Here is a 23,707-nt window from a genome sequence, read left to right as displayed (position 1 = left end):
AACACCACCTCCAACACCACTTCAAGGACCACCACCACTCAAGCTTCAGCGCTGCACCCCACCACACGAAGTAACTTCCTTTTTTTCACTAGCAGACAAACAATATTTTCATTTTTATCTTTTTATTGAAGGATAATTTTGGTATTTTTAAACTTTATGGAGGTGCCCGAAGAAATCATGGAGGTGCAGGAAGAAGCTGTCTAGTGTTGTTCGTATGTACTTGGATTGGGCCTCAGATTTTATTGAACTGGGCCTGTAGGCTGTTGGTCTTGTTAGACCCACTCTATTATTCATGAAGTTCTACATATGAATTCAAGTACTTGAAAGCTTGCATTAAATTTAGGTTTTGAATGATACATGGGAGTTTGAGGATGTTTCTGTTGTTGTTATGCTTTAGTGGGACACATATCCATATCATGCACAATCAGGTAGTTAGTGATTTGGTTGAACAAACCGACTTTGTATCAGAAGCATGCCAAAGAATTGTACAAAAGTTATAAATTATTTATGGGAAGATATTGAAAGTCATTTGCGAAATAAATGATTGAAAGTAATGAAAGATACATATTAATGGCAAAACAAATTTTGGAAAGTGACAACACTGCAAGAGCAAGTGAAGAACAAGTGATAAAATACTTTTTACCTCATTAATTTAGATTCTCTAGTAGATCTGAATTAAAGTTGGCAAAATTTAGCTGAGTTTCCACCCAATTCTTATCATGTGTCATTTTCCTGATATAAACTACAAAAGGAAAATTAATAATGTTATTATTTCACGTGAGGGTTGTAAACTTTTTGGTTGAGAAAAATTTATTTGTGGTAGTGGTTGATGATTAAAGCCTTTGACAGTGACACAAACTGTCAAATGATTGTGTAACTAAATTTAGAAAGTGTGTGTAATAAAGTGAAGAGTGTTGTTTGGACATTTTTTGGAGCAATGAAAATGGTGTATATAGAGATGGTACATGTGCTATGTATTAATGACATAAGATGTTTAAGTTTCATTAACTAACATCCAAATCATTGTAGATAATAGGGTGAAAAACTTATCCACTCTTATATAATATAATAAGTGTTAGGAGCTATCTTAATTTTTTTGTGAATAAGTGGATTATGATATTGAGTTAAATGTTAGTGTATATCATGAATATGTTAAATATTTGTCATCTAAAAGTGGTTTAATAATGAGACTTATTGTATTCACTTAATTATTGGAGACTTTATAATGTCTCTTCTATAGTTTTATTGAACATTACTTCTTATATAAATGTATTGTAATATTATAGTTAGATTTAATGGAACAACTTGATTTATTTGTTGTAAAAATTTTTTGTTTCTTTTCTAAAATGATCAATGAAAATGATGATTACCTTAGTTATATATGTGGTAATAACATTAGATATAACTATGATCTAAATAAGGTAGATAAAAGGACATAAAGTACTTGTGATAATTATTGCATTATTATCTTATATACTAAGTGTTAGGACTTACTTTAATTAATTAAATGAACAAGTAAATTATGGTGTTGAGTGAAATGTTAGTATTTTATAAATGTGTTTAGTACTTGTTATATAAGATTCGTTTAATAATCACATGTCTCATTGTATCAACTTAATTATTAGAGACTTTAAGTGAAGTAATGAAGGTGCTATTTGCTACATGATTTTGTGTTTGTAAGTGAGTATAAATGAAGTTTCATATATATGATGCAAAAAATCTAAATAAAATATTTAATATATATTTTATTTTATTTATTTTTTATAAGTTGATTATATATATATATATATATATATTAGTTTATAATATTTGAATAGTTGAGTATTTTATATATTAAAAAAAACGTTTTCGTATCTTATATTTACTTGTCTGAGATTTGAGTATTTAATTTTGTGTATATATCATAGATTTAATAGTTTTTTTTGTTATTATAATTTTTTTTCAATTTAATTCCGTTACTCAAAATGTTTTAATTTTTCACTTTTTTTAAACGATTTAATATTTTTTTTTATCAAATAATCACACACGAACAACTAATCAATCAAATTAACTAACTCTTCTCGGCATAAGTAACATATGAATGAAATAGAAAAAAAAACTATTAAATTTATGTTATATAATAATAAATATATTAAATGCATGTATGAAATTATGGAGATGACTTAAAATTAAAAAAAAAAAACATGATTATCGAATATAATATTATAATTAAATAACAAATGTATTCTTTATTAATTAAAACAAAAAAACCTACTCGTTTTAAAATGATCACACATATGATTGTGGTAGTGTGTGCTATACATATATGGCAGCTTCATCAATAATGAGTTATTCTTAACATGAAATTGGATCTCTGAAATGTCCAAAAAAAGAAACAAACAACATTCTGAATTATGGTCACCATTGAAACTGTATACACATATATGAATGTAAAGGGCACAGTGAAAAAAAAAGGAAAATTTGAGGGAAAAAAGGAAAGTTCATGAAGCCACAGTAACTCTAACATGCAAAAAGAAACAATGAAAAAGACAAGAAGAAAACCAAATCTGGTTCCAGAGAAAGTGCATGTTATCTTTTTTTTTTTTATTTATTTATTTTGTAAGGAATCATGTGGAATAATCTGTATCACATGTTTACTATATATTCCAATCTGAAAAAAGCATGGGAATCATTTTTTTTTTGCATGAATACATGAGAATCAAACCAGAAAACTTTGGTATGCAGGTAATTATTAACTAATAAAAAGATTGGCAATTTTTTATTTATTTTTGTTACAAATTGTAGAAAGTAAAACAAATATGAACAACAATATAAGGAAATAAAATGAACATGATATAAGTATTACGAAGTGGACTTTAAGCCTAACTCAACCCCATAAAACCGGCTCATAGGGTTGAGGTTTGCACCCACTTATATACAATGAAAGGCTCTAATCTCTAGTCGATGTGGGATCTCCAACACACCCCCTCACGCCGAGGCTGCCAACTCGTGCGTGGGACTATATATTATGAGTGATCCGATAGCGGCCCGATAGATAGGCCCAACACAAACACTCGTTAGGATAGGCTCGAAATGGCTCTGATACCATATTACGAAGGTGGACTTTAAGCCTAACTCAACCCCATAAAACCGGCTCAATGGAGTGAGGTTTGCACCCATTTATATATTATGAAATGTCCTTATCTCTAGTCGATGTGGGATCTCCAACAATAAGCAAGAAAACTTGTTGGGATTAAAAGACCATAATAATAATTTGACTTAGATGGAAGTGTGTTTAGTTAAATATGGAATGATATATAAATATTTTAATTAGGTTTGAGTAGTTTAATACTTAATTTCTGTCAACATTTAAAAAATGTGATGATTTATTTAGGAAATTGAAGACTTAACTTCAACACACAATTTTGGTAACTTTTTTTACAACATTAGCTTTAATTAAGTTTTACAATTGGATTTATGGATAATGAGAACATTTGTATTTAGTTAAGTGTTACTATTTATAATTGCTGATAAAAAAAAAAACTAAGAGTGTATTTCATTTGTTTTAATGCATACTAAATGATTATTTATCTTGTATCATAATTCAAAGTACAAAACAAAATATTTTTACTTACCATACTACATGTTCCTTTTAATATCATACATAATCTATCATCATTAACTAATTGTATAATAGGATAATAGACCTGCATAGATTACTATATTTGTAACATAATTAATTAAGTAGGAAAAAATTCATCAAAATATCTATATTTAAAAGGACACAATTTCTTAATTTTTCATATTTATTTATTTTTCAATTATTAAGTGATTACATTGATCATTATTTAAATTAAGAAATTATCAATAACTTTTATTCTTTTTAATCAATCATCATCATTTAAAAACTTTGAACTTGTATTTATACTATTCTTTAATGTCACTTTTTCTTTATTTTTGCTTTTTTTTCAATCTTCCAATAATGGAACCAAAGGCTTAAAGTTGAATAATATATATATATATATATATATATGTGTGTGTGTGTGTGTTTTATATTTTTTTTCAATATTTGACGGATGTTGCCCTTAGACGGCATAACCCAATCTCACTTTCGGTGTATGCTTGATTCCACTTTCACTTATTGTTACAATTTTCATCTTTAAACCCTTTAAAATAGCTAAATACAAAAACCTTTTAAGAAAAATATTTCATTAAAGACAAAACTCCTTATTTTGATAAATTAAATAAGTTAATTCTAAGTTGTTTGATTTGTTTTGTTTTGAAATTTTAAATTAAATGAGTTTAGTGCTGTGAATTTATTTTGTAAAACAACTTTTTTACTAATGACTTTTTAAATATTAGTTTAGCTATATCTAGCAAAATAGTTGATAACTTAAATAAAAGCTTATTCTTATTCTTTTTGGACCGGTTAAACTCACCTATTACATTATAAAATGTTTAGGGAAATTGGTGATAGCTATAATTGATTGATAAATGTAAAATTATATTGAAATATGTATTTATATTTTTATATTTTACAAAAAAAATAATTTAAATTTCTTGCCATATTTTTTACAATATAGTTTTTTGTATAAAAAATACCAAAATTATAAAATAACCTTTTTCTTTATTTTATTTTATCTTATCTAATAACTATATACAAAGGAGAAATGAAACTAAAAAAGTTATTATTGTAATATTTAAAGTGATAAATTATTTCAGGCTAATTTAAACGTGAAATTTAAAATTCATGATTTTCCCTTATAAAAATGTTAGAAATAACTTATTTTTAACTTTTCATAAACTCTTACGGTTATTATAATTTTAAAAATATTTTTTATTTTTCAATTTGAAAAAGGTCAAACAAACCTATAGTTCTTTCAAAATTTGTAATGGTCCAATTAAAACGTCACACGAAGCAATCATCCATTTATTGCTAAAAAGTTACTACCTCAAGCTTTTAATTTTACTTTTTCATTAAATTAAATATTTCATTGATTAATTTACAAAAAAAAATGCATTCAACACTTTTTTATTTAAATATGAAGTACAAATAAGTCCATAATTTTGAACATACACTTTTATCAAATAAGTTTTATGATAGGTTAGGTTCAAGAAAAAAAAATGTTAATTGATTTTATAAATATTAAAGGTGAATAAAAAATAAATTATATAAATATTTATAGTAAAAGAGTAAAATATATGCATATATATAATTGAATATTAAGAGTTTGACTCAGGTTAATGATTAAGTGTTTTCCTGTTACGGGTGTAGAAAATGCCACGTGGAAACACAATCATTGGAGTTTTCACCTATAACTAACACGTGGCGACGAATGGAGTGAACACGGTAACACACCAGGCGCGTGACCTTCCAGAAACTTCGGCGAAACTAGTGGCTGGAAATGGCGGAAGAATCTAGCGGCCAGCAGGTGGCCAGGTGGCTACGCAACCACGTGGGCATCCGACGTGGCAGCCTCATTCCACTGAAAATGATTCGTTCATTTTATACGTTGGCCACTCCGAAGAAACAAACGAAGACACAAACAGACGCTGTTTCTCTTTCTCTCTCCAACGAGAAGAAAGCGCCAGAAAATAAAAGGGAAAAGAAAGAGTGAGTGTGTGTGTTGTTGACTGTGTTGGTACTGGGAATTTGAGATTGTGGGAATGGGCATGAATAATGGCGAGGGAAGTGAAGGAGGGGCGTTGCAGAGGGTGCTTTATATGTGGGGTTACCTTCCCGGAGCTCTGCCGCAGAGGACGCCGCTCTTGACTCCCGTCGCCGTTAGGTTTCCGCCGTGTTGTTACTCTTGGAAGGATGTTTGCGGCGGTGGTTGTGGATTCGCTATTGCTATCTCTGGTGCCTTATCTTTTCATTCCTTTAATTACCTTTTGTTTCTTCCAATATTGGTTTGGATTCGAAAATTAAGCAGCTTTGGGGAAAATTGTGGAACTCTGTTGATGGAAGATTGGAGCAGAAACTCAACTTAGTTTAGCGGCTTGAGCTTCCTTGTCTGATTTTATTCTCATTGGAGTTTTTTTTTTCTCTCTCTCTGGACGGGGTCGGAGTGAACAGTGTTTTTTTGTATTTTTGTTTATAGTTTTATTAAATAAAGTATTGCGCTTTTGAACTTTGATGGGGTCTTATTTTGTTAGGTTGGTCAAATATGGTCAAACACTTAAATATAAGGAGATGAATTTAGGAGGTTGTTGGGAATTTTGTGAGGCTTTCATTAACTGTTTTACTTGAGACAATTTATTTTTGCTACCAATCTCTCGCCCCTCATCCCATGGAATGTGTTGTTGTTCTTCCCTGTGTTGTAAATTATTTAAGTGATAGTTTTTGGATTATGGCCTATCTCTCTTTCGGTTTCTTTTACCATTTTTTTGTATGAAGGATTCATCATTACTCACGTGTTCTTCCTTAATCAGAATCAGGGAAGCTCATCACGTGGGGCTCGACAGATGATTTAGGCCAAAGCTATCTGACTTCTGGCAAGCACGGGGTAATGCATACAAATTTTATGGAATAGTTTAACCTTGACGTCTCTCTCTTATTATATCGTTTTGCTTTGTCAACAAACTAACATTTCTGGTTTATTTGTAAAGGAAACTCCAGAGCCTTTCCCTCTTCCAACTGAAGCCTCTATTGTACAAGCTGCAGCAGGGTGGGCTCATTGTGTTGCTGTAACAGGTAAGGTGGATTTTCTTACCTTTCTGGTCTGATAGAAAAAGAAGAAGTAATGAGATGATGAGAGTGAAAGGAGAAGACTAAACTAAAATAGAACCTATAGTTTTGGTTTTCTAAAAGGCTTTTCATGTATCTGTTATTTTAACAAGTAACACATCCAATTGGAAAAGAGTTTTTTTGTCTTGTACATTAATCAAAGTTTTCTACAAATATGTTTTGCCACAGAACATGGAGAAGTTTATACATGGGGATGGAAAGAATGTATTCCCTCTGGGAGGGTATTTGGTGAACCATCGACAGGGATAAGTCTTGAAAAAGATGTGTCAGGAAGGCATAGTCAATCATCGATAGAGCAAGGTATGTTTGACCTCTTTACAACAATAGCTTATGTACAGCTACCTGTCCCTCCCAAGGAGTGGTCTAAGCAAGCCAAGGTGCTCCAAAGAAGGAGTGGGGGATATGATAGAATCTTGCAACCCAAAAAGAAAGAAGAAAAAAACGTTTTATGGTTTACCCCTCTATGATGAACCCTCATTCCCTACCTGGATGTACTGCCTCCCGTTATCCCTCCCTGGGGGGGCCATGATCCCTTGTTATTGGTGACTGATGTAGAGTTGTTTTGCAATAGTGAGCCCTCGTTCTCAAGGCTCAAGATCTACTGGAGGTACTGCCTCCAATAACAGTGGAGAAGAAAGTACAAAGCGAAGGAGAGTATCTGCAGCAAAGCAAACACCTGAAAGCTCATCATCCACCGACGATAGTCTGACAGCGGTTCCGTGTCTTGTCACACTAAATCCAGGAATAAAGATAGCTAGTGTTGCTGCCGGTGGACGCCATACACTTGCATTGTCAGGTACAGGACCTTGTAATGGACTAGTTTTAAACCTAAGTCTAAGATTTGTATGTTATTTTCTTCCCATTGTGTAACGTGGTTTGATTGAAGCATCTTTGATGTCTAAGAGGTATCATTGATGTTGGTTTTATGAGAGTTTCAGATACAGGACTGGTGTGGGCTTGGGGCTATGGAGGTGAAGGAAATCTTGGTTTGGGTTCAAGAATACGTATGGTATCCTCTCCTCATCTTGTTTCATGTATTGATTCTTCTTATTATGGTAAAGATAGATCTGCTACACTGGTTCGAGGAAGCATGGGTTCAGAGGGACAAAGTTTTAGAGTTCCTGGAAGTTACATAAAGAGAATTGCCTGTGGAGGTCGACACAGTGCAGTAATTACAGGTACATATGTGTCAGTCTATTCAGCAACTCAGCTGGGCCACCTGCGCTTTATTTCTTTGAAGAACCTAAATGAAAATATCTATATGCTTTGTTAATAATGTTGCAATTTTCCTACCTTGCGTCAAAATTTTGTGCTTAGAAGGAGAAAACTAGTATCTTAATGAATCGAATGGACTGATTGGAATTGTATGATTTGACAAGGAGAAATAGTATCTTAACATTAGATCCAAAACCTTGTGAAAATGTTGATCTATAAATAGTGTTGTCTTTCTGGATACTAGAATAGGAGTTAATTTTACTTATAAAAACTTGTTTAGTAAGCTTGTTTTGTTTCCAAAAACTTTCATGTTATCTTTGGTAAATTTGTTTGAACTAATATTGGAATATCTATGTTTTGAGTTGACAGATGCTGGAGCATTGCTTACTTTTGGTTGGGGACTCCATGGACAGGTAAAATATAAAGTGAACTGGGATATTATTTTAACTACTGCAAGTTTATATTTTATTTGGCAATGTAACTTGATGAATTTGTAAATATATACTGTCACCAGCATATTCCCAATTAATTTTCATGGCTTCGTAATTAAGGTTACTGGTTTAGTGGGTATGTTATAGCAGATCAAACTTGCAGAGTTCTTCCTTAAATTTTGTCAGTGTTTATTGCAAATAAAATTTCTGATGTGTGCAAGCCTGTAGTTTGCTAGCAATGGTTCCTAAATCCTAATATTCGAAAATCCCATTCTGATGCAGTATTCTTGTCAGGAACTCAAACTCTCTCTCTCGTCCAGTTCTGCTTTTGCCTTTAATTTATTTTCATGATCTTATCAGATAAAAGTGTACCCCCTTGATAATAAGGAGCATCCCATGCACTAAATTACCTCACTTTCCATGTCATATCACCAACATCCTATTGTTTATTTTGCTATCTAATACTTCCTTGGTACTGGGAAAAATGTGAAGTGCAACGTGTACTTAATTAAGTTTGTGCTTTGACTTCCCTTAGACTGTGGGAGTATTATCATAAACATGAATCCAACTGAATTATGTGATATTCATCTGTGGCACTGTTTGAATACCATCACCCCTTAACCATTCTTAAGGATGAATCTGTAGGTAAAGTAGAATATGGTGGACAAAAGCAAGTAGATGTTGAAGATGTGGTTCACTCTAACAAGGGATTATTTATTCTATTCCTTTACAATATTTTATCTTTCTTGTCACCTCTTACTCAATGCATGCTTTAGCTCATTGTACTATATTCATGTCATCTTGTTTTGGTCAAGTGTGGGCAAGGAACTACCGATGATGAACTAAGCCCAACTTGTGTATCTTCCTTATTGGGTATCCACATAGAGGGAGTTGCTGCAGGACTGTGGCATACAGTCTGTATATCTGCTGATGGTGATGTGTATTCATTTGGTGGTAATCAGTTTGGGCAGCTAGGAACTGGTGCTGATCAAGCTGAGGTATGCTATAATTAGTGTCATCCCATAGATTCCCCACTCAGTTTGTCGCTAAAACATAACATAATTACCTGATTATATCAATCACCAGTGTGCTGTCTGTGATTGTACATTCGTCATAAATATTGATGTCACTGAATGACCTGCTAAGCACGTGGTATTATTTGACAGTTCTATTAGTTGAGGGAACCTGTGATTCAGTTTTTTAAGTATTAACTTCAATTTTAGCAGACTCTACCAAGATTAGTGGATTCTCCGAGTTTGGAAAATATGCGTGCACAGAATATATCGTGTGGTGCTCGTCACACTGCTTTAATAACAGGTATACCATCTTATAGGGACCTGCTTATGTCATTTTAATAGCTGTCTTATCAGAGTCAGGCTTCCATTATTGAAGTCATTTAACACATCTCTGAACACTATATAAATCTGAATATCTGTTTGATATCTCTGAAGTAGATGAGCAGTGAGCACTTAAAACTTCCCCACTTGTTAATCATTCGTCATGTTCCCAAAGTTTGGTTGAATGTCCTGTTACCTACACAACTGTGAAGAAAATTGTGGAAAAAATAGGCTGTAACCTATATGTTTTGTTAAAAATGTGGAAATGTCGGTTCCACTGTAAAGGGATGTAAAGGTAAAAAGATTCTTTAATTATGTGATGTCCATAAAGACAATGGTGCTAGTCAAACGGAACAATCTCGGACAGGGTCTGTTATGAATGGGTTATATAGTCTCTGTTTTAGCCAAATCCCACATGGGTTAAATAAGATTTTTGTTTTTACTTTTGCATTAGTCATCAGGCCTTATGCACAACTAATGTTTAATTTTTAATTCAAAAAACACACATGTAAACTGGCATGTCTAATCTTCACACATTTAATTAATTTTCTTTCTTTCGTTTATGTTCTTCAAGAGGGTGGAAGAGTTTTCTGCTGGGGTTGGAACAAATATGGACAGGTACTGATATCACACTACCTTTTTCATATGTACATCTTTTTATTTCATGTTTTAACAAGGAACGTTTTTGGAATTCCTATTTGACCACTTTTATTTTAAGTGTAGACTTGTGCTGGTATTAGTAACATTCATGTTGTGTCATCATTCTGTTCTAAGTTGTGATTTCTGGGTGTGACAGCTGGGCCTTGGGGACGTGATTGACCGTAACGTTCCTACTGAAGTCACCATTGAAGGCTGTGTTCCTAAAAATGTTGCTTGTGGTTGGTGGCATACACTTCTTCTGGCCGAGTCCCCCACCTGATGTCATGGTTTATCGGAGTCTCTTGATCAAATTTTGTTAGTTAGCTTGCGGTTCTTTTGAAAGGCAATGCTTAATGTACAAAGTAGTGGTATACTCTGCATGCATGTGTGTATTGTTTCATGGTGTGCTATTTGTGAATAACCATGACTAGCTCTAGTATTTAACACCATCGAAAAGCGATAATCTTGCTTGGAAAGAAGTATTGAGTCCTTTCCACCTATGTAACATTCTTAACCATTGTGTATATTATGTTTTATTGTACAGAATATTCAGTATAGTTATATGCACTGGATGTTAATATGCTGCCATGTAATTGTTGGATAGGTGTAAATGCAATCCTTTAAATCAACACATATATAAACCATATTTCACCCAACTCAACTTCCTTATTTTTTTATAGATTATTCTTTCAACTTCTTCCAAGATTGATAAAGACCACAGAAAGAGTGAAAGACTATCCTATGTAAGGACCAACTCTCCCATCCAATAGTTTTTTTCTGAACCAAAATAAAACAGGCCTTTTCTTTTATGTCAGTAGCAAAAACAAGATGCAACATGAGGGATTTTCTGTTTCTTTTCTTTGACGAAAGTAAGGTTATGTATATTTCCAATTTCATATAAAGTGTTTTTTTACTATTCTTTTTGATCGAAAGAAAAACATAGCAATTAGGAATTATTCCATGAAAGCGAACCTGGGCCTAATAGTCAAATCAGTTCTCATAGAAGATGCTCTCAGATCCATATTTCTGGTACTTCTCCAACTTCACAGTCAATGGCTTTAATAAGGCTGTCTTAGACCATTCAATGTGTTTTCACTATCATATTCATTCTTTGAGAATGATATGTGATATGATATGGTGTGGCTTATGAAACAAAATTGCGTTCCAAATTGCAATTGGTCACTGATCACTAATCAACAACGAAATAACAATAACAATATTTAAAAAGTGGAACTACCATTTTGCAGAGACCATAATTGCCCTGAATACTGAGTATGATCCTCCACCTTACCTTGGTAGTTATGGCATATTCTCCATCATGAATTCAACCTAGTATTTATGCTAATCTTGTGGTTGACATCACACTGGATCTTGATGATGCTTCACACTGGTTTTAGTAATTGCCTCTTAATCAAAATCAAGTAGGTGAGGTAGCTAGTATCAAACTCACTTTTGTTGAACAGAGTCTGTCAAAGAATCAAAACCTTTCCTTTAATGTACAGAAAAGCTTGTTAATAAATGTTCTTAAAAGCATTTATGAACATTGTGATCGTTCTTTTTATATATAAATCGTCTACTTTTTGGAAACAATAATATTTGGCAGAATCACTATTTGTAGGAAAACTCTCACTTTGAATATTGGCACATTTAATACAATTGTATATACAAAACTCAAATTTAAAACATCTAGTTAAGTTTCTGTAAACAAATAATTCTATTATGCTCTTAAGAAAGTAATTGTATTAGATATTTGTTGTTTTACTAGACTAAAATGCAACCATTCAAAGAAAATGCATGTGATCTATATAAAAACATTTATTGAAAAGTTTATATCAGAAACACATAATGATTAATATCATTAATATATACATCTACCATAATTTTTAGTGGAAATATTTAATTTATTGATTCTTTAGTTAGCATTTATTTATTTATTTATGACTTTGGAGCTACATAATATCAAGCAAATGGAGTGTCCAATTTCGGATGTGAATGCCCTGGCATGAATTCATTACTGGCATATGGACCAAGTTACTTAACTAGAATATAAAACATTTTTAATAATACTCTGTATTGTTAATTAGTCTAATCTTCTCTTAATAAATGTTCTGGCTCAAACCTCATATCAGAGTATTTTTGTTTTCCTTTTTTTTTCCTTTTGTTCACGAGTCATTTGTTCATGGTTGATGTATTTATAAATTCTAATTAGTTATTAATTATTTTCTAAAATTTAATTAATATCATTTAATTTTTAATTTTTTTTCAACTAACTTCAAATAGCACAAAAAGACATTTTTTTCTAAGATTTTAGATAATTTAATTGGATCCCTATATTAATAATTAATAAGCTCTTTAGATAAATTATATTTCTTGTTAATAAGATATAACAACAATAAAAAATTTAACTTATTTAAGTTTAGTTATATGATTTATTATTTTCAATAAAACCACCTAAAATCTTGATAAAAATAAATTAAAATCAGTTAAAAAAATAATAAATTTAAAAATTAAATAATATTAGCTAAGATTAAGAAGATTAATAAAAACTAGAACCTATAAAATTTATCTTTAAAAAAAATCTTAATATAATTTTAGATCATTTAAACTTTTAACAAGAACATATTCCATGTTAGCTTATCTGCCACAAATCTAGATATTTCTTTGTTTAACAATTTTCAAATTTTTTAAATATTACAAATTACAATTTATTCTTCGTTTTTCTATAAACCATTTTATATTAATTTTCTCTTTCATAATGTCAGGTTCAATTATTTTTAAAAATTTATGTTAAATTTGCAAATGGAGTATTAATAATCAATGCTCTGAAATTGCCTGACCAGATCTAAGACTTGTTGTAATGTCAAAGGAAATTCAAAATTCAACACGTTCAGTTAGGCCATTTGCGTGTAAATTAATTATCCCTTTCGAGAATTTGACTCAAAGTTTAAGAAAAATTAAAATAACACAAAGCAATTTAAATAAATTATGTTTTTTCACATTGTCACACAGTCCCCAACGTTATAGTTCTTACATCACTATAATTAATTCACATATCCATGTCAAAATATTTTATTTGAAAGGGTTGGTACATGTACAAATTTAATTTATAATTAACATTTTCTGAAAACAAAAATATATATTGAGTAGAAGAATATAAAGTACAAGAAAAGAATAATTAAATAAATAAAACTATTTATTTATTGAGATGGGAAAGAGTAACAAAAAAAAAATTTATCAAACAAGAACATTTGAAGACTTGCTCCCACTCTTATTTTTTTTATCTTGTGTACTAAAATACGACATTTAACTAAAAAAGAGTGAGAATAATTGTTTTTAAATAATATTATTTATTAATTGTGGTAATTTAAACATGTTTTACAAAGAAAGAAAAAAAAAAACTGATTTTGTATATATCGATGTATTTTTTCAAGAGAAAAAACAAACAAAAAGAGATACAGAGTATCTATCAGGAATATGCCAATAGTGAATTTATTTTGTTGCGTTGAGCAATTATTTCATTATGGTTAATTAATCGGTTAATCAATACTATAATGACAGTTACCAACGACCATTACTCTTGTATCAAAAGTATAATAATCAATAATACTGATTAATTACACGGTGGTTAATTAATGTTAAAGACAGTGTTTCAAATAGAACAAATAATATTTAAGGGGATATTTGTGAATTATGACGTCATAAAATTAATCTTATGATAAGATAATATTCTAACTAAATTTTTTACATTTAATTTGTTTTTTAGATGAAAAAAAAAAACAGTGAAAAAAGAAAGGAAATTTCATGAGATGGTACATTTAGAAAAGAACAAAAGGGTGAAGAAGGCACAAACTTTGGTAGCATGTAAACTACAGAGACAAAATAATAAAGAAGTAACAGCTTGCAATTGCAACAACAGAAGAAGATTCAGAAAAAAGTGGACAAATTCCGAAACAACGTAGCAAGCCACCGACACCCATGAAAACGCCCATAGGATAACTTTTATTTTATTTTATTAATTAAAGTCTGTTATAATTACGTGGAAATTTGATCCTATGTTTAATCTTTTTTTTTTAATTTTTAACAGCTTTGAGTAATAAAAATTATATTTAATTATCTTTTTTAATCTTGTAACAGGGGTGGGAATGATAAATTTGTTGGTTTTTATGGTAATTATTTTATGATAATGATTGGTTTGCGATAAATAAAATAAAAAAAGTGAGAAATAAGATAGAGTAGTTATAATTTACGGTTGGCGCGTGAGGGTGTTATATAAGGAGGGAGATGGAGGAGAAGGATTTGGGGATTGTTCTTCTTGGATTCATTCATTCTAGTTGTGGATTCCGACTCGCCTCGTTGACTCAGTCCGGGTTGGAGTAAACTCAGCTCGCTTTTTCATTCTCGCCGATCTAAAGGTATTTCTCATTCAGCCATACCATTGCCGTTTCTTCTGTTCTAATCCTTCAATGCATGTTGTTTCCGAATTGCGATTGTTTAATGGCCACGTTCATGTTTCTTTTGCTCTGCTTTTGATTTCCGTTAGATGTTTCAGTGTGCTACTCAGATCTGGTGCTGCTGTGTGTTGCGGAAGTCCCTGTTCTCTCTGTAGTTTTTTCTTTTTTCTTTTGCTTTGTGTTTAATTGATTTGTCTATTCGGCAATTTTACTTGAATTTTCGTGGATTTGTGAAATTTCTGACTGAAGCTGATACAGAGGTATTGAATTATATGTAATATGAAATTCACACTGGTTTGGACGAGCCAGGGGTTTTCCTCTGCAAAGACCTTGGATAAACTACTCAGTAGCAACTGTATGTCATGTGATGCTACTTGTTTTCTGTCCAAATCATGTAACCTCATTGCATCGCTTGTTTCATTCGTGTCACCAGTTTTAACTTCTTTCTTTTGTTTCATTTATATTTGGTGTTAAATGTTATTGACAGAGTAGCCCATGTGGGTTGTAGCTAGCCAACCTACTTTCCTTATCTGGGGTTTATTTGGTTCTCGTGTGCTGAATTAATGCAATGTTTTCACTTCAAGGATTCTCTAGTGGATTTGTCTTTTTTAATAAAAATTATGAATGGAAATTTCTCCCTTTGAAAGAAGGAAACAGCCGCATAGTTTAACTGCACATAGATTACCAAATATTTTACCATACACTGTGATTCTAGTTGTATTTGATGCCATTTGTGGAGAAGCTAGTATCGGACTTCGACTATTTTATCATTCTAATTGAAAACTTGAGCTGTCTTTTGTGGTTGTTTTTCATGTATGGCTAAAACATTGTGTGTTTTTTACTTCCAAGTTCTTGCTTATGCTTCGCGTAGTGACACATAAATGAATACATGTCACACTCAATAGATTGCTTGTCAGCTCCGGCTTACTTTTTTACTTATTTTCCAGTTGTACATTTAGGTGTTCTTTGCTGGCTCTTCTTTCCTTCCTGGCATTGATACTTACAGGAAACAGTTGAATTTATCTGCTCATATTTTAGATCGCATTTTCTTTTTGCTTATTTTGATCTGTTTTTAATTTATAAATTTACAGGAAAGTAAAGGGCACATCAAAATGAAGGCATTGATTCTGGTTGGGGGATTTGGAACAAGGTTGAGGCCACTAACACTCAGTTTCCCTAAGCCTCTTGTTGATTTTGCTAACAAGCCTATGATTCTGCATCAGGTAAAGCTGTTTTAAGCCTGTTTTAGAAGGTTTGCATCTTTTGTTAATAGGAATGAATTAGGGATTTACTTTTTTGTAATATCCCTTTTTCCTGCAACATTTGATACCCTCCCTTCTATGTAATAGAGATCTATAAATTTATAAGAAAAAAATCTGATTTATCCTAGATATATTATAAAAAGAGCCAAGTTTTTGTGCGTGTATAGATACAGCATTAGTATGTATTGCATGTATCCTTTATGTCGATTTCCTTGATATGATAATAAAATTGAGTATTCCACTGATTTTTTTAATTTGGCTTGTTTTTCAGATAGAGGCCCTTAAGGCCATTGGAGTTACTGAGGTGGTGCTAGCCATCAATTACCAACCAGAGGTAAAAAAATGCCTCCCCTTTCAACATTGTTTTTGTCAATGCTTAAAATGTGGCTAAAGTTTATTCATTTTACTTTGGTGTAATACTTCCTACTGCAGGTTATGTTGAATTTTTTGAAGGATTTTGAAACAAAGCTTGGCATCAAGATCACGTGTTCTCAAGAAACTGAACCACTAGGAACAGCAGGTCCCCTGGCTCTTGCTAGGGATAAGCTGATAGATGACTCTGGGGAGCCCTTTTTTGTTCTCAACAGTGATGTTATCAGTGAGTATCCACTTAAAGAAATGATTGAATTCCATAAAGGCCACGGAGGAGAGGCTTCCATAATGGTAACAAAGGTAAGTAATTTGACAAAAAATAAATCTCATTTTTGACATGTGAAACTGTACATTTCAAATTGGAGAATCCAACGTCATTTTTTCATCTACTTGTGCAGGTGGACGAGCCATCAAAATATGGTGTGGTTGTGATGGAAGATAGCACAGGACAGGTTGACAAATTTGTTGAGAAACCGAAATTGTTTGTTGGCAACAAAATCAATGCTGGAATTTACCTGCTGAACCCCTCTGTTTTGAATCGAATTGAACTGAGGCCCACTTCTATCGAGAAAGAGGTGTTTCCAAAGATTGCTGCTGAGAAAAAGCTATTTGCAATGGTACTGCCAGGATTCTGGATGGACATTGGACAGCCGAGGGACTATATTTCTGGCCTGAGGCTTTACCTGGACTCATTGAGGAAGAAGTCATCTTCTAAGTTGGCCAGTGGGTCTCAAATTGTGGGGAATGTCATTGTGGATGAGACAGCCAAAATTGGTGAGGGATGTCTCATTGGACCTGATGTTGCTATTGGTCCTGGCTGCATTATTGAGCAAGGTGTTAGACTCAAAAGCTGCACAATAATGCGAGGAGTGAGGGTTAAGAAGCATGCTTGTGTATCCAGCAGTATTATTGGGTGGCATTCCACTGTTGGTCAATGGTCTCGAGTGGATAATATGACCATCCTGGGAGAAGATGTCCATGTATGTGATGAAATTTACAGCAATGGTGGTGTGGTTTTACCCCACAAGGAGATCAAATCAAATATTCTGAAGCCAGAGATTGTCATGTGAGTGAGTGAGTGAGGTCAATGATGTTCAAATTGGTAGTATGTGATAATATGAGGTAGCAAATTGTTCAGTCTGAAATATGTTTGCTTGTTTAATTTGTTTTCCTTTGTACTTCATCCTTTTCTTCTTTTTCCTACAAATCAGTTTTTGGATTAGAACGATTGACGCCCTTTCATTGGTTAAAAATGTGAGAATCTTTGTAAAGGGCGTATGTTTGGACTGTGCAAAAGTTGTGTATTTTGATTGTGTATAGAAATAAATTATGGAGTTAGTTGTTTCTTCACCCATTGCAACTCTCACTAACACGAAACCAAGGACTTATTGTGATCTACATATCTATTGACAAGGCAACTAGGTTAGTTGATAGGTCATATTATCATGAACAGCTAGACTTCATAATGAGTTGATATAAAAATAATTTATATATTATGGGTCCAACCACTGAGTGAGGCCTATATCTACTACTGGCACAACCATGTGATGGAGGGACCATAATACAACAAAATCACTGCCAAATATCTTTGCAAATAGGAGAAATGTGACAGTACTATTTTATTTTCAAATTTAATTTCTCAATACTGTTACTTTTAAATATATATTTCAATATACATATTCTCGTTTTCACTACCCAAGTACGTACAATGCATTAAATATACTTGGGTAACCTGGTGAGGGACAATTATTCATGCATAAAAAAAAAAAATAAGTCGTGTCTCCTTTCAGATCATTTTAATTTGGATAAAAAAAAATTTCAGGAGTGAAGGAATATAAAACTTGATTCTTTTTATAAAGAAATTTACTACATTATTTGAGATTTGAATTCGAGTCAATATTCGAAAATAAACTTATTTAAACCTTTTTTTTCCTACTAAAAGAGTTATACACAATTATTTTTTCCATGTGGTAGTGGTACGTTTGCGCACACTAAATTTATGGATAAATGCCTCTAATGAAACACTAAATTTATGGATAAATGCCTCTCATGTTATGTCACATAACATGAAACGTTTGGCTGTAAGGCGTCGCTTTTACGTTTGTCTATATTACAACATTTTCAACATGGTGGATAGAAGTGGAGCACGATTTCATTATTGTATCGATTTTTCGTATGCACGACAAATGAAAATTTTCTCTTTCCACAAAAACTTTTTAAAAATATTATGAGGCGTTGCTTTAGAAAAAAACGAAAGTGACAGAAAGAGCAGAAGATAAAATAATTGAGTGTGACGCTTTGGTTGGTAGTGAATTTATTTCTATTCATAAATCTTTCAAGTCAATAATAGTGTTTAATTAATGGGTAGCTTAAAGACATTAACAAATCCAGATCCGCAATTACATGGATAATCTGGACAAACCAAACAATTTTCTTGACACCCATCAGAGTCAGCACTTAATCATGTATTATTAGATCCTTTCTATAATAAAATTACTTTTGGCCCCATACTTCTTTTATACTGTGTATACACTCACGTATAATACTTTATGTATAATTTATACGAATTTATTTTCTCAAACAAATTTTCAATTAGAATGTTTCTTAATCATATAAATCATCAAACCAAACTTGTTTACGGTTAAGCCTAGCTTTTAAATCCTCTTAAAGGGGAAAAAGTTGAGACATTCATTCAAAACACTATTAATAGACTAAGTAAAAACTTAAAAATACTTACCTTATTTATTTATAAGAGACTGAATGGAGACAAACAGTTATTTTTTATTTTAAAAGAGTTGACCGCTGGTTGACTTCTTTTTATTTTTAAAACATTTGAATTTTCTACTGCTTTTTTAATAATAAAAATTGGAGCCAAACATCATACTGAAACCAAATAATATTTTTAGGAATCTCAGAACGGCCGACATGATGAATTAAGAATTAAACCGAGGAAAGACTATAAAATCAGGACCTACTTTAGCGACCTCTACTCTTGTCTCATAAAATTAGGCTCACGATTTTCAGCGATGAAGATAATTTGCAATGGCAAAAGTAGGAGCAAGACATGCGTACAAGTGGGCAATCTCCACTGAATGTCAATCAATCGACTTTGCTGTGGTTAATCTAAGTAACTCAGTAATTACAGGTCAATAGATCACTGGTCCTTCACAACCTATATAATAAGAGAATCTTAAAATAAAGCCTACAAGAAGGAACCCAAATACTTACCGAGTGATTGTCCAGAAATACAAACTATAGTTGGTCCACAGTAAAACCAATCACACATTCTTATAGAGACATCGCATGACCTTGTCATCCCATGGTATCTTGAGAAGCACAAATTTAATCAACAGCCACACCTGTGTTCCCAAGATGATGGGTCACCTTTGCAGCAACCAACTGAATTTGTTTCAACCTTTCCTGAACTAACTTCTGGAGTTGCTCCTCCTGATTAGCCTGATTGTCATCCATTTGCACAGTATTACTAGCTTCATTGGCCTCTGACCTGAACATGACAAATGACATGTCCTGATCAACATCACTTGGTACATCAAAAAGTTGCTTCCCAGAGGTCCCAGAATCTTTCCCTAAGATATCATACTTGATACGGTTGGAAATAATACTAATAAAGTTCTCCGCGTTCTTGTCAGCAGGATTAATGGCAATGTAGATCAAAACCTCCCAACACTGGAGAAACTGCTGCTTGTTAATTTTCAGATTTTTCCTTACATCCTCCACAGCACTGGGTGGAGGCAAAAGTCGAGGACAATTTGTTTTCTTTGATAACTTTCCTTGCTTTAGAAGTGAAACAGCTCTAGTAACTATATTCTGAATTGGGTCAAAACGACGAAGGCGAAGGATATCAACACAAGTGCGGACATGTTGGAAGTGATCTAGTGGCTCTTCTACGGTGAAATCAAAAACATTTTCAGATATCGCAACATCATAAAGCACCTCTAGAAGGAATCGACCATAACCCTTGTGCTGGTAAGGAGGTAGTACCAGTATCTGCCATCAGCAGCAGTTCCCGTCAAAAGGTAGCAAAAAGAAGCATTTGAGAGAATTTTCAGAGCATGCTAGTTATAACTGATTTTGAGTGTATTATTGCAAACCTGACTTAGTCGCAATCTGGAATCATCAGGATAGTGATAAAATCGATAAAGAGCAGTAAAACCAATCACCCTACATTGGATCTCTCCCTGCTGATCAGTTTTCTTCTGACATACAAGATACAGCTCCCACTGTGAATCAGTAACATCGATAGGACTGCTACCTATATGGCACACAAGGTAAAAAAATATCAGCTACAGCAACGGGTAATCTAAAGATTTTGTAATTAGGGAATATAAAGTAGTATAATACGTGAAAATTACCATCAACAAGTAGTAGTGTGAGGGGTATTAGATGACTGTAAAGTTGTCCAGTAGCCATCTTGCCTGCCACCAAACGGACAACCTGACCAAGTTACACATAAAAATGACATTCATATTCACAAAATGCCCCTAAAATATGCATATCAAGTGTCACATACAAAACGCATTAGGCCACTGGCTGACCAGAAAATGTAAACGCCACAGACAAGTGCGACACGTGACTTCTCTGATGAACATTCACAAAAGAACCAACTAAATTTACAGCTGAAGATTTAGTAAAAATTACCAATAAAAATCACAAAGAGGTGGGCATGTATAGTTCACTTTTCGAGAATCTTTTTATCCTAATCTATTTATGCCAGGAAAAAGTGAGAAAATTTAATTGATCAGACATGCAGGTTTTCCAGAAGAATAGCGTTATAAACAACCATCAGCAATTCAGCATCATAACACATTAACATAAATACAGAAGAGAGCAAGTCATTACATATTCCACTCCTTAAATGCAGTGAAACAGAATTTACTTGAGACTTCATAAGACTGTTAGAAATTTGGTAAAACATGTTTTCAGATAATCATACAACCAACTCTTGACGAAGGAGCAATGATTGAGCCTAAATGTAAATTAAAACCTCGACATTTGAAGTAGATGAATCTGTATGCTGATTAGAATCACAAATGTTCCCCTTGAAAGCCTTGTGCTTCAAAGCTTCTCCCTCTGAGATGTTTGCTCTGCAAATCAATTAAAAAGTCACCCACAACACAATCCTACAATTTTACAAATCAGTTTTCAAGTAACATTACTAAGGACAAAAAAAACTGCGCATGGAAGTGTGCTGCTTTTGTTCTGAATGTGCAGTATAATAAAGATTCAATACCTAACAAGTGCAGTATAATAAAGATTCCATACCTAACAAAATCGTTGTCCACCATAAATTTTTGAAGGAATTCATCCTTGCTATCAACAAGAGTCTCAGCAAAAATTGTCTACACAATATAATAAACCAAGTGGCAATGTTATGACAGAGTACAAGGTGTTAATGGCCACCCAGGTGATATTGATGCATACCTGAAGAGCAGATTTTAGATCAGTGATACCTTTGCCTTGCTTGAAAAATTGAACAAATTAAAAAAGGTCAGTCATAATGCTTGATGAATGACAAAAGAAAAATCTGAACATACATATAATTTTTTCCTTTAGTCAAAATTGTAAAAAAATTCAGAACTTACATCAGATGAACTTTGGAATGCAATATCAGCATAAGCATAAAAAGATATGCTGCTAATCCAGATGGTAATCTGTAAAACAAATTCAAAACAGCTGAAAAAATAAGACATCGTACTCCATAAAACATTCAAATACAACTATTTCTAATAAAAGATTTTCCTGTTGTTAAAAATGAATCCAACCTTCAAACCCACGTAGCCATAAATTTTTCCATCATCGTTGAAAAAGCTATTCAAATCAACAGGATGAATGACAAAACTCTCTGGAGCATCAAATTCTTCCTTGCTTGAAACTATACAATAGTAGCAAACATTAAATAAATATTAAAATTAAAGTATATATACACAGCAACTGCAAAATTACATCATACTGACAAGCAACTCGGAGAAATGAGCAAACTAAATAGTACTAAAGACCCCCTAAATGAACTTGGGCAGAAATTAATTAGCAAGTTCAAGTCCTTAGCAGACTAAGCTCAAAAGAGCTTATTGCCAGGAGAAGAGTCATCTCATACTGGCTTCTACAGCAAAACAAATCCTGCTCATCGGCACGATCCAAACTACGAACTACTTTTAAGAAGTGTCTACAGAACAGAATCCAATAAATCAAATAACTTTTAGTTTCACAGGACACAAACAAGAAATAATATTTTCACATATATAAATATAAATTATAATCAAACAGAACATTCAAGCTAATCTGGTTACCTACAATACTGACCAACTACACCACTCTGATCTCATAAACCCCATATAAGGGATACAGAAGACCACAAAAGAAAGGGAAAAATAAATAAAAAAAAGAGTAAATAAAGTCAAAATTAGCAAAATTATAAGGTCAGCAACCCATTTTCAGAGAAACCACCTCCGACCATCCCATACTCAAGTTACACTGTAACCATCTAAATCAAGAACCACAGGGCAAGATGACAAAATTATCGCATATTTTAAGCATACCTAGGTAGATTGTGATGCAATCTTTGGCCTCAACTCCATCATCTACAAAACGCGACCAAAATATTCATATACGTCGCAGCACCAAGAATTGAAGAATTCAACACAAAAAGAAGTACAAAATAAGTGAAACTCACCTATGCCTGAGAAACCAACACGTCGTCGTTTCTTCACTTCATTCTCGACGTCAGAACTCGCTTGCTGTTTCTGCCCCATTTGCTCCTGCTTCTCTTCCCAGTTCAACTCTCAGTCTCAGAGGTAGTTAGGGTTTTCAGAGCGGGAAATCAAATTACACCGATAATCGAGGGCTTTTAAATAGCGCAAATTCCCGGCACCCCTTACTGGGCCGAACTCGTAACTGTAGGCCCAAATACACATTTGGGCAAATTCTTGGTATCCCTTATTGGGAAAGGCACTTGAAGAATAATAGTGACATCTTTATTTAAAGTGACAATCTTCATAAACAATCCTTAATTTGAAGATGAGAAAGGATTGCTATAGAGCTTGGTTTAGTTTGAAAGGAAAGCACAAAAATAACATTTTCAAGAAAAAATAGATTTGGGAGACTTTGATATTTCTCTTAAATAATGTGTCTGACAATTCTAGCACAGTTCTACATTTTAGAAGTACTAAGTATCTCCATGTCTGAGTTCTACATTTTATAAATTATACGTATCTTTATGTTTGTCTCTGTGTCATGTCAATATCTGTGCTACATA

At 32.7% G+C, this 23,707-nt stretch overlaps 3 protein-coding genes across 6 annotated transcripts; 2 read left to right on the top strand and 1 right to left on the bottom strand.

The window, feature by feature from the left end:
- Positions 1-5,491: 5,491 nt before the first annotated feature.
- Positions 5,492-11,005, top strand: LOC137823917 (ultraviolet-B receptor UVR8-like). 4 transcript variants are annotated; one of them, XM_068629262.1, is made up of 12 exons: positions 5,492-5,839; positions 6,412-6,485; positions 6,589-6,673; positions 6,896-7,027; positions 7,299-7,523; positions 7,666-7,698; positions 7,789-7,905; positions 8,312-8,355; positions 9,189-9,371; positions 9,600-9,690; positions 10,285-10,328; positions 10,507-11,005. In XM_068629262.1, exons 1-12 carry the CDS (start codon positions 5,647-5,649, stop codon positions 10,627-10,629), a joined length of 1,344 nt encoding a protein of 447 aa, XP_068485363.1. In that variant the 5' UTR covers positions 5,492-5,646; the 3' UTR covers positions 10,630-11,005. The 4 variants fall into 4 exon arrangements, with proteins under 4 accessions (XP_068485363.1, XP_068485361.1, XP_068485360.1 ...); XM_068629260.1 differs by having other exon boundaries at positions 9,597-9,690; XM_068629259.1 differs by having other exon boundaries at positions 7,666-7,905.
- A 3,218-nt stretch (positions 11,006-14,223) lies between these two features.
- On the top strand, positions 14,224-17,784 carry LOC137823916 (mannose-1-phosphate guanylyltransferase 1-like). Its single transcript, XM_068629257.1, has 5 exons — positions 14,224-14,761; positions 15,892-16,023; positions 16,334-16,396; positions 16,495-16,734; positions 16,833-17,784. The coding sequence occupies exons 2-5, from the start codon at positions 15,913-15,915 to the stop codon at positions 17,502-17,504; spliced, it is 1,086 nt and encodes a 361-aa protein (XP_068485358.1). The 5' UTR covers positions 14,224-14,761; positions 15,892-15,912; the 3' UTR covers positions 17,505-17,784.
- A 1,719-nt stretch (positions 17,785-19,503) lies between these two features.
- On the bottom strand, positions 19,504-23,285 carry LOC137824513 (histone acetyltransferase type B catalytic subunit). The gene is made up of 10 exons (XM_068630179.1): positions 23,126-23,285; positions 22,992-23,033; positions 22,218-22,327; positions 22,038-22,106; positions 21,877-21,915; positions 21,718-21,794; positions 21,440-21,539; positions 20,808-20,889; positions 20,547-20,707; positions 19,504-20,442 (listed from the first exon to the last, which is right to left on the bottom strand). Exons 1-10 carry the CDS (start codon positions 23,202-23,204, stop codon positions 19,777-19,779), a joined length of 1,425 nt encoding a protein of 474 aa, XP_068486280.1. The 5' UTR covers positions 23,205-23,285; the 3' UTR covers positions 19,504-19,776.
- Positions 23,286-23,707: the final 422 nt, after the last annotated feature.

This window comes from Phaseolus vulgaris, chromosome 8 (assembly GCF_000499845.2).
Source record: "Phaseolus vulgaris cultivar G19833 chromosome 8, P. vulgaris v2.0, whole genome shotgun sequence".
Taxonomy (NCBI): domain Eukaryota; kingdom Viridiplantae; phylum Streptophyta; class Magnoliopsida; order Fabales; family Fabaceae; genus Phaseolus; species Phaseolus vulgaris.
Note: the sequence above shows the minus strand (reverse complement) of the source record. Positions and strands in the feature narration are given on the sequence as shown.